General features: G+C 44.1%; 1 protein-coding gene across 7 annotated transcripts in view; it reads right to left on the reverse strand.

The window, feature by feature from the left end:
- Positions 1-451: 451 nt before the first annotated feature.
- The window catches only part of AFF1 (ALF transcription elongation factor 1), a 197,990-nt gene continuing 185,322 nt past the window's right edge, over positions 452-13,119 (reverse strand). For all 7 annotated transcript variants that reach the window (XM_065914631.1, XM_065914630.1, XM_065914632.1 and 4 more), the window contains 5 exons: positions 12,418-12,554; positions 11,740-11,811; positions 10,881-11,021; positions 8,015-8,238; positions 452-5,920 (listed from right to left, as the gene is read on the reverse strand). In XM_065914631.1, coding sequence (XP_065770703.1) covers positions 5,799-5,920; positions 8,015-8,238; positions 10,881-11,021; positions 11,740-11,811; positions 12,418-12,554 — 696 coding nt within the window. In that variant the 3' untranslated portion in view covers positions 452-5,798. The remainder of the gene's footprint in view (positions 5,921-8,014; positions 8,239-10,880; positions 11,022-11,739; positions 11,812-12,417; positions 12,555-13,119) is intronic.

The following is a 13,119-nucleotide window of genomic DNA, read 5'->3' on the forward strand; positions in this document are numbered from 1 at the left end:
CCACGGTCACACAGCAGACCAGAGAGCCAGGATTTGAATTAGACAGTCATGTTTCAGCATGTAGAGTATTATTCCTTTCGGAGTGGCAAAGGGAAGGGAAGCCAGATGGCCTTTAGAGTCTTTCCAATATCAACATTCTACAAATATGTCCACCCACACCCTGCAAACTGCAAAGAGGCAGATTTGGTCACTTGCACCTGGCAGTTGATGTTAGGATAAGCGACCTAATGCTGGTGGTATCAGGCTTGTTTGTGAATGAGGTCTTGTAGCTAAACTGAACAGAAGGAATTGCTACCTTCTCCCTGCCCCTTTCCCATTTCAACAAAACATACTGTGAATAATGGCAAATTATTCCACGTGAGACTCCTGGGCTGTGCATGGTAACTACCTAGAGCAATTTTAGGAATCCCTTTACAATTACAGCAAAGTGAAAGCATGCATTCCACGCCAATGATTTCTCTAAATTTTTATTAATTTTTTTTTTTTTTACAGCTTGATCCTCTAGTGAAAAGTAAAGAATCTGAAGACAAACAAGTCAATTACACATTTTTTTAAACAGCAATGAATCCTCATTACAGAGAACAATAAACAAAAGATCTGTGGCACATTATCTTTGGAAAGATCTTTTGCAAATTTTTCTTCTAAAAAAAAAAAAAACAACTATAATTCTCACAGATCACGTATGTCTCTTTCAAAGGACTATACAAGGCAGCTAAATTTTATTCACAAAAAGCCCCAGGTCGCAGTTCCATTGCTGAAGTAGATAAAACACAGAGTCCTCCTTTTCTCTGCGCTGCACAACTTCCCACTCGGCATGTCACTGCTTCCCTATCCTACGTACAAAATCACTGTGTGGACTAGATAGCTGGCACCTTATTACACAATAATTAAAGAAAAGTTCATATTATTTTAGAGATAGACCAGTGATCTTCATTGATCGACTGGATGATTTATTCTTTTTTAGACAATTTTAATAATACCAAGATTTGACTTTCCTCTAAGGTGACAAGAAAGCAAAAAATATATAATATAATATATAATGGTAATTAATAAATTAAAAAAAAAAGGCAACCCTGCTCAGGTATCATCCAAAACATGATCACATTCAGAAGAAAACACACACACACACACGATTTGGGACACACGTGTATAAACACACACACCAACATGAACAGTGTACACGATGTCTGAGGAGGGGGTGTGCAGTCTTAACAATACATGTCGATGGCCTGAACAAAAGGCGGATCCTGCCTTCTGTCATTAAAAGTTAATTAACAAAAGGTAATACTGCCTGTATTAAGCATCGCTTCAACATCTACTTTTGAGCAAAGCAAGTTATCTTGCTCAGGTCAGCCACAGCCTGGTCTGAGCAGCGCAGCGTGGCCAGCCTCAGTGGTCTTACGCCCTTGTCCTTTCAGGCCGATGGAGTAATAAGATCTTGGCTCCCAGGGGGCTCTAAGTTTCCTGCCCGTCCTCTTGGGCAGAGAGGAATACAGGCGGCTTCTCAACCCATCACAGTACCTGCTGCTGTCCAGCACACCACGGAACAGAATGTAACGTCTTTCCCTGGGACGGCGGGAAATTTACAGCCACCTTAAGAGACACGGTAGACGTTGCTTGTCAACTCCTCATAAATAAGAACTAATGAACATGGCCAGGGGTCACAATTCATTCCCAGATTTTTGGTGACTGACATAAGGGGATTGAATAGTTGAAGTTTATATGGTAGAAATACCACTTGTCACGTTTGTTGGAAAATCCCCCACACCACTCTGCCACTCCACCTCCTCCCACCAACAAAATGACAAAAGAAAACTACAGGGGAAAAAAAAAGTCCACAAACTCTAAGTAGAACCAAAAACAAAAGAAGCAACTCACTAGAGAAAGAGAAAAGGGATCAAGTACCGCTCTCTCCCTGACGCCCCCACCCCCGCCACAATGAACATATCTCTATGCTTGTGTTTCTAAAAGGCAGCCAAATATTCCAGCAACATTTAAATACTGCTAATCGGCAGTAAAGAGTGTAATAGATGGAGTGACAAGGTTTTTCACAGATTTTGTGTAGTGTCTGGGAAAATAAATCCTTGAGCAAAAAGTAGACTCTGGTGGGGCATAAGGAATCAGAGCCTGATTTGATTCATTTACATAAAAGAAGCACAAATACACCTCCAAACTTTATGAGAACAGAAGAGAAAAAGGTGTTAAGTCCCACCTGATGTCTCTTAAAGCCATGGCAAAATGAATACAGCATTATTCCAAAATCCGGTTCGGTCAGCAAAGGCACAATAAATATATTCAATTCAGTCAGCCTCTTATTCTCTGTGTATGCATGTCCACACACACATTTCCTTTCATATATTAGAGATAAAGAGTTCTGTTCATTTTGGAGGGCACGGATGGTTTTTCTTTTTTTGGTTCTAAAAATTATTGAACAGGGATCATAAAATAGTAAGTTCTTGATCCTACTGACATTAATATTTGAGGTACCAATTAAGGCAAGCTTTTAGCCAGAAAGGGGTATAGTTTGTTAGCTTCTAAACATCCCAAGATTGGGAATTAAAGGACACAGAATGAGGAAGATAAATGAGGAAGATAAAGATAAATTTCCCCAATTTGTGTTGGGGAAATAGTTAAACATTTTGGTCAAAACAAATTGTAAAATAAAGGTCTTTTTGTTTAAAAAAAAAAAAAAGATGCTTTTTCCATTCAGTATTGAGGTTAAATCATAGCATCAGGTAAATCATCCTTCTGCTATAGCTCTTCTCCTGATAATATGCCAGGTGGACCCTCCCATCTTCTACCATAGATGGCACATGGCCAACGTTTCCCATTCTTAACCCAGTGTAATTTGGTAAATTTCAGTGAAATGTCTTTCATTGTTTATCAGGGCCCCTCAGTCTGGCTAAAACCTTAAATTCAGTGATTCACATTTTAATTATCTCCAGGAAGGACAGAAACATTCAACATTTTATAAGTAAAACAGTGTTCCTCCATTTCCTAATAAAGATTGACAGACACACATACATACACACACACAAACACGAAACTGTAGTGCCAAAGGCAAAACTTTTACACTCCATTTTTCACGCAAGATGTTCTGCATTTGCCTCACTGTGAAGTGTGCACTATTATGGTTGTTATGAGAACTTCACATATTCAAAGGCTTAATTTTAAATCTAGTCCCTTCAATTATCTACTGCAGTACAGATTTTGCCTTTGGGAGATTAAGCATGCAATGAAAAAGTGCATATGACTTAAAAATCCTTTAGGTTCCTATATACAACTGTAACAGTGAAAAGACATGATGAACATGAAGGATCTACCAGCCACTACCCTTCTACATCCTCTATTTTAAAAGTTGCCATTAAGAATTCTTTTGGGTATAATGCATGTTGCAGTTAAGAATCAGAAATACTCCATGATCAAAATAGTACAAACTGATCTCTGCAAGGGACAAATAAAACCTTCATATAAAGGTCAGGGTGGAAAAGACACACACACAAAGCATAAGGCTGCTGAAAAAGCAATCGCCTCTTCTAGAAATGGCTGGGAAATTGACTTGGGAAATGTCTTGGGAAGACTTGGGAAACGTCTTCAGTTCGGGGGCACTCGGCTCCTGACGAGACATACACACTCAGCGTGGTCTGCATAGATCAGAGTCTGTCCTTAAGAACACACCCCTCCATAATGACAGGTGGCTTGCCCTGAGGAGTGATGGGGTGAAGGGCCGGGAATGACCAAGGGAGTAAGAGGGGAAGAAGGTGTTTAGTAACCACAGAAGCCTGATTCTGGTGTCTCGTCTCCTACACAGAAGAGCCTGACACAGTGCCGCAAGCACGCGACCTTCCAGGCAATTACTGTTCATGTAACAGGCTGCTTTTTAAACGAGGAGTTTAGAAAGGATCGTGGCTATGCCTTAGAGCAGCAATAGATGACATCAGTCCATCAAGATCGCACATCAGTTATTACTGCTACTGTAATTCTCTCGCTCTAACCTAAGCTGGTGATAACAGAACAGACTGGATAATAAACGACATGGAAGGAACAGCTTCACACAAACAATTTATATTGTGAAAAATAAGCATCACTCCCGTCCTCTCTACATCCCTTTTACATAGTTACCAAGAAAGTTCTTACATTCATCGTATGGACTTTAGACCTCTTCATTATAAATAAAGATGGCACGGCTTTCTTCACTAATAAATAAATATGACAATGTCCAACACGCTTGGGAGGAAACAACATGCAGGGAAGTGGAATGGGACGAAGGAAGAAAAATAAACCAGCTGCAGCGGTAACACTCCTCAATTGTGATACATGTGCAAATCCTACTTCTAAAAGGGATAAAAAGAATTAGCTTCTAAAAATACTACATTCATAATAATGCTTCCAATAATAACCCTCAAAGTTTCAATGAAAAAAATCTGTGCTTATGGATATGTGGGAATTCTGGGGTTTCATATTTTTGTTGTTCTTTTTTTTCCCCACTTTTAGGTCATTCAAAATAAACTTGGCTTAATGTATAGAATCTGGCAAAAACAACTTACAGGAAGGCCACAGATCCTCTTCAGTCTAATCAAATCCAGTTGACAGTGTGCACTCTGGAGTGAAGGCATGCGGTGACTTTATTATTATTATTATTTTTAAGTCCAATTAACTACCCCAAATCTCCACAGCCTCTCAGGGAGTTAATTTCCCCTAGACAAAGACTAATCAAGGGCTCTCAAAGTCTAGTTTTGCTATAAATATAAAGTAATTCGTAGCAGAAAAATATAGCCTCTCTAAGAAGTAGATTTCCTTTTTCTTTGTTCGCTGACAAAACTCTGAGTCGGTTAGACAATGTAAGTTTCCACACAACCAGGCCACAGAGCAGCACCTCAAAATCCAGCTCTACCTCACAAAAATTAAGAAGCGTTTCAACCCTCTGGTCACGGGTAAGCGTTGGTTCCCCTTGTCCCCAAAGCAGAAAATGCAGAATACAGTCAATGTGACTGCCTCTCGCCGGAGCAGGGGATGGGACGGCGGCACTAGGCCCTCCGCAGCACGTGGCACATGGAGATGCGGGCGGTGCTGGCGGTGGAGATGCAGGCGGAGATGCAGATGCTGTAGCTCCGTCAGGGCCGCCTTCCAGCACCGGAACGGGGAACTCGGAGCTGGGCTGCATGTGCAGTGTCCAGGCAGCGGCGGGTGCTTTCAACTTTATATATTAGGACAATACCTGGTATTATCAGAGCCATTGTTCATCGGCAGGAAGCGGGGTATAGTGGAGTCCTCCACAACTCATGTTTTATAGATGACCATTAGAATTTATTAAACAAATACTCCCCCCACAACTTAAAAAAACAAATTACCCACAAAACCCTACACCACAACTCATTGGTTAAAAAAAAAAAAAATTCCTTCTGGGAATGAACTAATGTGGCTACTGAGATGATGTGAATTTGATTTCAGAGCTGAAATTGCTTCTCCTCATTTCATTCGCATTCTGCTGGTTAAAAAAATATGGAAATGTTTCTAGACCAAGAATACGCCCACTCAGGCTACATTGCACTTCCATCCTTTAGTTAGGAAAGGCAAGATCATCTCTGAGGCCAGCCTCCTTGCTCTCTGCTTCTGCAAAACCATCCTGTCCAACCAGCGATCCCACAGTTCTCAAGTTTCGGTGAACAAACGTCCTGGCCACCTCATGGTGCTTCTCTTCTTGAGTTTGGTATTCTAAAGAGACAAATGTCTGGACTGTTTTGAGGCTTCCAATGTGCAAAATAGTTCCCAAGGCATCGAATCCACCTGGGCCTCCGTTAAGGTGTTTTGGTTATTTGCTTTAGCCGCTGGAAACCCTGTCTTGTATAGTGCACCAGATCCATCAAACTGCTGTTGAGGGCCAAAGTGCACACACTTGCGCTGAGATGAGCAAAGAATTCTGCGAACAAAGCAAACCCAAAACCACGTAAACACACTCGCACATGCAAAAATAAAAACACAAAAAGTCAAAGAAGTCAAGGTTCCAGAAACTTGATCCCCACAGTATTCTGTACTTCCTCTAGCACAGCAAAAAAAAAAAAAAAGAAAAAAGAAAATCACAATCTACTGTAATGGTTTACTAATTCTCTGCATCTCTCCAGTGGTTCTAAAAATGGAGGAACTATGTTTGTTTCAGTGTTGACTCCATAATGCCTGGCACAGTGGCTGACATCATACTTTTGGATCAATGGATGCATGAATGAAAACAAACAGAAATGCCCAACATGTTCTAAAAAAAAGAAAAGCATCATTAGTTTGCTAAGGAAGAAAATGAAGTTTCAAGAGGCTGTGAGGAAATTAAACCGCCATAGCCAGTTGGCTGACTGCTTCTCCACAGCCAGGCAAGAACAAGTCCAGGCTTCATCTGGTATTTACATACACGCTTTTACTGAATGGTCACCACCACCAAACAGTTCCTCTGATAGGATGATCGATCATCTCCTAAACCTTGGATTTCTCCAAGGGCCTTCTTCTCAAACAAGACTCAAGACTGTTCACTGAGCCGTATTTTTCCTATATTGTTGCTAACCATCTTTCTTAATGTACACTGAAAACTAACAATAAGCTCAGTATTTTAGGTGATGCCACTTCCCATGTCAAATGTGTTGTGCCTGGCGAGAGCTGATGCCTTTCCTCCTGCACTTGGTTTGCCCTTTTGCTAGCACTTCAGTTCAGGGGGAAATAATGATACCAAATGCTTCCCTTGTAGCTCAGTTGGTAAAGAATCTGCCTGCAGTACAGGAGCCCCTGGGTTCCATTCCCAGGTCGGGAAGATCCCCTGGAGAAGGAAAGGGCAACCCACTCCAGTATTCTTGCCTGGAAACTCCCACGGACAGTATAGCCAGGCAGAGACCCTAGTCCATGGGGTTGCGAGGGTCGGACATGATTTACCAACTAAACCACCACCAATGAGACCAAAACTTCCAAAGGGGCACAGTGCGGAAGCCACTTCTAATTTAATTTTGCTACGATCGAGTCACAGAAATCCATCTCAAGGAAGACCTGTGACAGAATGGAGAAAATGCGAGAAGAGTAAATAGCTACAACTTCCTCTTCTTCAAAACACTGAACAGATGGTGGGACTGTAAGTTGGGGCAGTCACTGTGGCAAACAGTATGGAGCTTCCTCAAAAAGCTAAAAACAGAATTGCCATATGATCTAGCAACTCCACACCCCTGAGCATGTATCCAGATAAAACTCTAACTCAGAAAGATAGATGCGCCCAGATGGTCAATTCATGATGATACACGACAGAAATCAAACCAATATAGTAAAGCAATCATCAATCAATTAAAAATAAATACTTTTCTAAAAAAAAAAAAGATATATGCACCTAGACTTTCACAGCCGCACTATTCACAATAGCCAGTGCATGAAAAGAAACTAAATGTTCACCCACAGATGAATGGACAAAGATATGGCTCCTATATACATTGCACTACTATGCGGCCATGAAAAAGAATGAAATAATGCCATTTGCCACAACATGGGTGGACCCAGAGATTATCATGCTAAGTGAGGTAACGTCAGCAAGAGAAAGACAAATACCATATGCTATCACTTGCACGTGGAATCTAAAATATGACAAATGAACTTACCTATGAGACAGACACAGACTCGCAGATATAGAGAGCAGACTTACGGCTGCCAAGGGGGAGGGGAGGTGGGCGAGGCTGGAGCAGGAGTTTGGAGGTGGTAGATGCAAACCGTTACATGCAGCAAAGAATGAAAGGATAAACAACCAGGTCCTACTCTACAGCACAGGTAACTATATTCAACAACCTGTGATAAGCCGTAATGGAAAATAATAAAATAAAGAATATATGTATGGATAATTGGATCACTTTGCTCTACAGTAGAAATTAACACAACATCGTAAGTCACCTATAATTGAAAACAACAACAACAAAAAGGCCAAAACACTGACAGAACACGCAATGTTATTCCCCGCCCAATCCCCATGGCCCGATGACGACCACCCAGAGCCATTTACCTTTGTTCTTCCTGGTTAGGACCTCAGCCTGTTCCCACAGGTCAAAGGCGGTGAGGACGTGGGAAGTGATGCTGACGTAGGAGGATGTCATGTTCTGGATGGTGACTGGGGTGCTGACGGTGGGGGGCAGCGCCCCGCTCCCCACGCTGCCCGCGCTTGACTGGGACCCTATGGAGCTGGCCGGAGAAGGGATCGGAGAGAGGGGGGACGGTGTGCCTGTGCCTCTGGGAAGCGGGAGAAAAGAGAACTGGTTAATCACCCAAACTGCTTCCGGAACTGCAGTCCCAGTCACCCACCCAGTCTCTGCGTGTACCTGCCAAGATGCCAGTCACTTCTATGAGGTCAAAGGGGCGCCCGTCCCCTTCAGGATGTTGGAAATTTATTTGCTAAAGCACAGTGGCATAGGACCCTCCAAGTAGAAAAAAGAACTGGGTGTGGGGAAGGCGGCCTTCCCTGGACACAGAACTGGGTGGGCCGATCCGTATTCCCAGTGTATTCCTGGGCCCTCTGCATCTGCAATCTCTTCTCTCCCCACCCCCTAACTCCAGCTTCTCCTGGGAAGACAACACTTCCCCTGAGAAGATGCGCGTCATCTCTGACATATTCCTTCTTTCATCCACTCAATAAACATCCCTGAGCTCCTCCTCTGTGCCTGGCGCTCTCCCAGACCCTGGGGACACATCCCTGCTTCCTTCCTGTCACCTAACTTGTCTCCTTGCATTTATCACGTCTCCTCCTACCTTTCTATTCCTTCTCCTGCCTCACTAGCACCGTGAGGGACCGTGTCTCACTCGTCTCTGCACGTCTAGCCCTTAGCACAGCGGGCGCTCTGGGTAAACACCTGCCGCACTTGTGACTGGCTGAACAGGGGACAGTCCACGAGGAGACGGCCTCAGAGACTCACAGCGCGCCCTCTGCTCTCCTAGGGACCGGCCGCCCGCACCTGCAAGCGCACCTTGACATGGATCAGACGAGAAAGCAAGTGCAGTCACTCAGACCTGAGCACTGAGGCATACGGACGGAAAGACGGGTCAGCGGCCGTGACCTGGTGACACCCGCCCTTGGGCTCTGTGGGTCCTCAGGGACCCTACGTGTCCCCGGCAAAATGCACACTTTGAAGGACTAGAGTAGGACCCCTGAGGGCAGCAATTCCTGTCTGCTTTGTTTACTGAGGCTTTCCTGCACCTACAGCAAGGCCTGGTGCGGGGAAGGTGCTCAGAGATGCCTGGTGAAGGACTGATCTGAGACTATGTGAGTGACACAGAGCAAGAAGTAGCATATGGCATCCCTTATGTGTGGAATCTAAAAAGAAATGATACAAATAAACTTGTGTACAAAACAGACTCACAGACTCAGAGAACAAACGCAAGGCGGCTGGGGGAAGGAGGGCGGGAAGCGACGGTTAGGGAGTTTGGGATGGACGTGTACGCGCTGCTGTACCTAAAGCGGATAACCAACAAGGGCCTCCCGTACAGCGCAGGGAACTCGCTCAATGGTACGCGGCAGCCTGGATGCGAGGGGAGCCTGGGGGAGAACGGACGCGTGTACGGAGGGCCGAGTCCCCCGGCTGTCCACCTGAAACTACCGCAACACCGTTAACCGGCTACACTCCGATATAAAACAAACACTTAAAAAACAAAGTGACTGACAACCTGTTATTTGGGAATAACACCTCAGAGGTGGGAGTCATTTTCAGAGGTAAAGAAGTTCGTTCTCAATCAGGACTGTTTTTTTTAAAGAGAAGCCATGTGGGAATCTCCTCTTTTGAACCTGCTGGAAATGGGGCAGGCTTCTAGGTGATGCTCTTAAAATAGCAAAACCCATCAGAACTGGGAGCTTTTCAAGGAGGATGACCAAATTAAAAAAAAAATAAAAAATACTAGACAAGTACTAAAGGGCAGGAAACTCTGTATCTTCACCTTAAAAACACCTGCACACGGACTCTGCTTTTCGACAGTTCATGGGACAGCAGTGCACAAAGTGGGGGAAGGAATTTAGCTTGCTTTCTTTCTTCCTATCTGTTACAGATCCTGAAAAGGTGGCAGGCAACTGGATCTGCAAACTTCTCGTTTCGTGAAATGCCAAGAAGGCAAGCCGCACAGAACAGTGGTCCCCAGCGTTTTCGGCATCAGGGGCCGGTTTTGAGGAAGACAATTTTTCCACGGACTTTGGGGTAGGGTGCGGTGGGCATGGGATGGTTTCAGGATGATTCAAGCGCATTATGTTTATCATGCACTTTATTTCTATTATTATTACATCAGCTCCACCTCAGATCATCAGCAGGCATTAGATCCTGGAGGTTAGGGACCTCTGGTCTAGAAGGATAAAGGACTTTGTCTCTGGTTCCACTAGCTTTGCCTGTTGCATCATTGGGCATATCTAAACACCCTCAAGTTCTGAAATATGAACCCTGTATTCTTTGCAATTATCTTTTTATGCTGCCCAACCAGCAAATATTGTGATTTCTAACGACTCCTCAAAAAGGTGGGGATGTGCTGGTGATTTCAGTTGAAGAAGCAAGACGGCACATGGAAGTATATAATTTTTGACAGGCTGAAGGCACGTCGCGCGCGCGCACACACACACACACACACACACACACAAAAATCACTCCGACTCTTGTGACCCCACGGACTGTAGCCCACCAGGCTCCTCCATCCATGGGATTCCCCAGGCAAGAATACTGGAGTGGGTTACCATTTCCTTCTCCAGGGGATCTCCCCGACCCAGGGATCCACCCCGGGTCTCCCGCATTGGAGGAAGGCACTTTAACCTCTGAGCCACCAGGGAAGCCCAGAAGGCACATGAGAGGCACATAAAAAGAGCACTTAACACTGGGAGTTATTTCAGTTAGGCTGGTCATTACCTTGCAACGCATGGAGAAGGTGCCTGGGCAACCTTGGAAGAAGTCTTGAAGAAGTGTTCGTTAAGAGTGCGGGAATACTTTATTGCCATATCTTTTTTACAACGAAACATTGCCATGTTCAAAATGGACTGGCAACGCATGCTGTGAACATAAACATAAGAGGAAATGAAGCCCTGCCTTGGAGACATGAGTATTACCACTACAAACCTTTTCCACCCTAAGGAACACCACTGGACTTTCCTCATTGACAAGCGGAAGAACACCAACAATCTCCCTGGACTAGCATCAGAAGTAAACACAGGTGAAACAACACCGATATTGCTGTTCAGTCACTAAGCTGTGTATGTTCGTCTCTTTGCGACCCCATGGACTGCAGCACACCAGGCTTCCCTGTCCTTCACTATCTCCCAGAGTTTGCTCAAACTCATGTCCACTGAGTTGGTGATGCCATCCAACCATCTCATCCTCTGTTGCCCCCCTCTCCTCCTGCCCTCAATCTTTCCCAGCTTCAGGCTTTTCCAATGAATTGGTTCTTTTCCAATTAATGGGCTTCCCTTGGGGCTCAGACGGTAAAGAATCCCCCTGCATTCTAATGGTCAAACACAGATATACACGGATATAATTTAAGTCACAAGACCAAAGAATCTGAGTCATCAGTAAAATGGCAGTAGATGACATCTCATAATAATTAACCACCAGTGGGATTAACCCCTTGACACACATCCTCTCACTTTCTGGTACTGATTCACCTTTCATTATTATTTTCATTTTAAGAAAACAAGATATCAAACTCTCTTAGTAACATCAAGAGATGGAAAAGCAAATGTAATGCTCTTTAGACAAAGGGAAAAATACACACCATAGAACAGCAAATATCTTCTCCTGTGTTGGTGCTGTGGCATCCGAGAAGGATTTTAATGACAATATGAACCTACAGGAAAATATACATGTACGTCAAGTCAAAATAGGCAGTCAGAAAACTCTAGGCACAAAGACACACTATGTCTTGGTTTCATATTGATTTTTCCTAAAGATGTTTAACGACACGACAGCAGCACAGAAGAGAAACGGGGCTTTAGCGCGATAATTCAAGCCATTCAGGAGACGAGGCGTGGACATGCCTGCTCTCTCACCTATCCACCTGCGTGAAACCAAGGAGACCGTGTTCTTACCGAGTCCCCTGCTGAAACGCAGGTGATAAAGATGAGAGAGCTGCAGCGGAGACGAGAGGGCACCTGATAAGAAAGTCAAGCTGGAAAAAACCAATCCCCTCCCTAAAGGGACTGGCATTTCACAGTTCACTTGGCCGGACCGAGTTATTCTGGTCTAGCACTTCATCTGGAACACAGTTTCAGTTTATGATAAAAAAAATTAAAAAAACAAAACAAACAAAAAAAACCAACCAACTTCCTGGATCAGTGACTTCTTAAAGGCTCCCCTTTGTTAAGCTGTCCTCATACCGAGGTTCACAAGGATAAAAGCCGTCAAGGTGAGGGCAGGAAGTGCTAGGAGGAAGACAACACGGGCGGGCACTCACTTAATGAGGTCCACGGTTTCCGAGTAGATGGAGTATGCAGACTTGGACGCGGGGCTCTCCGACTCCATGGCGATGCCGTACTCAATGAAGGACAAGGCAGCCTCCAGGTATTTAAAAGCCTTCCCGACCTTGTCCGTCTGTGGGTGAAGAACATGGTCCTTGTTAAGCCTAACACAGACTTTTCCTTAGGTTCTCATACATGTTCTTTACAGAAACTGGCCCCCACCGTCTTAGCTGAACTACGGCTGGAGGGAAGTCAGAGACAGACTAACTTAACCATGATAACCAAAGCCCGTTCGCTCTGACCTACTGAGAACTTTCTTCCAGCAGAAATGCAGTAGGAAAGAGAACACAATCTTGTATTAAGACTCACTTCTCAAGATCTACTGAAGTACATACTCAAGCTAAGGCAGTAAGTACGCGGTCCCCGTGTTACTAGTGGGCAGTTACCCATTATATGATTTTCCTGAAAAATAGGTTATGCTATACATCTAGGATAATGCATTCACAGTTTCTTTGTATGTGCTGAACTTTATCTTTTAGCAAGTAAAAAAATGTTCTGGTTTACAAGCATCTCAGGTATCATGTCGAACAATAATCTTGTGATGTATTTTACAGCCCAACAGATCCCCTCTTTGGAAGCCTGGGTTAAGGACACAAGGCGGGCCTCTGGGTCAACAGGGATAACCTTTCAGAGTCCCT

Source organism: Muntiacus reevesi, chromosome 22 (assembly GCF_963930625.1).
Source record: "Muntiacus reevesi chromosome 22, mMunRee1.1, whole genome shotgun sequence".
In the NCBI taxonomy this organism is placed as follows: domain Eukaryota; kingdom Metazoa; phylum Chordata; class Mammalia; order Artiodactyla; family Cervidae; genus Muntiacus; species Muntiacus reevesi.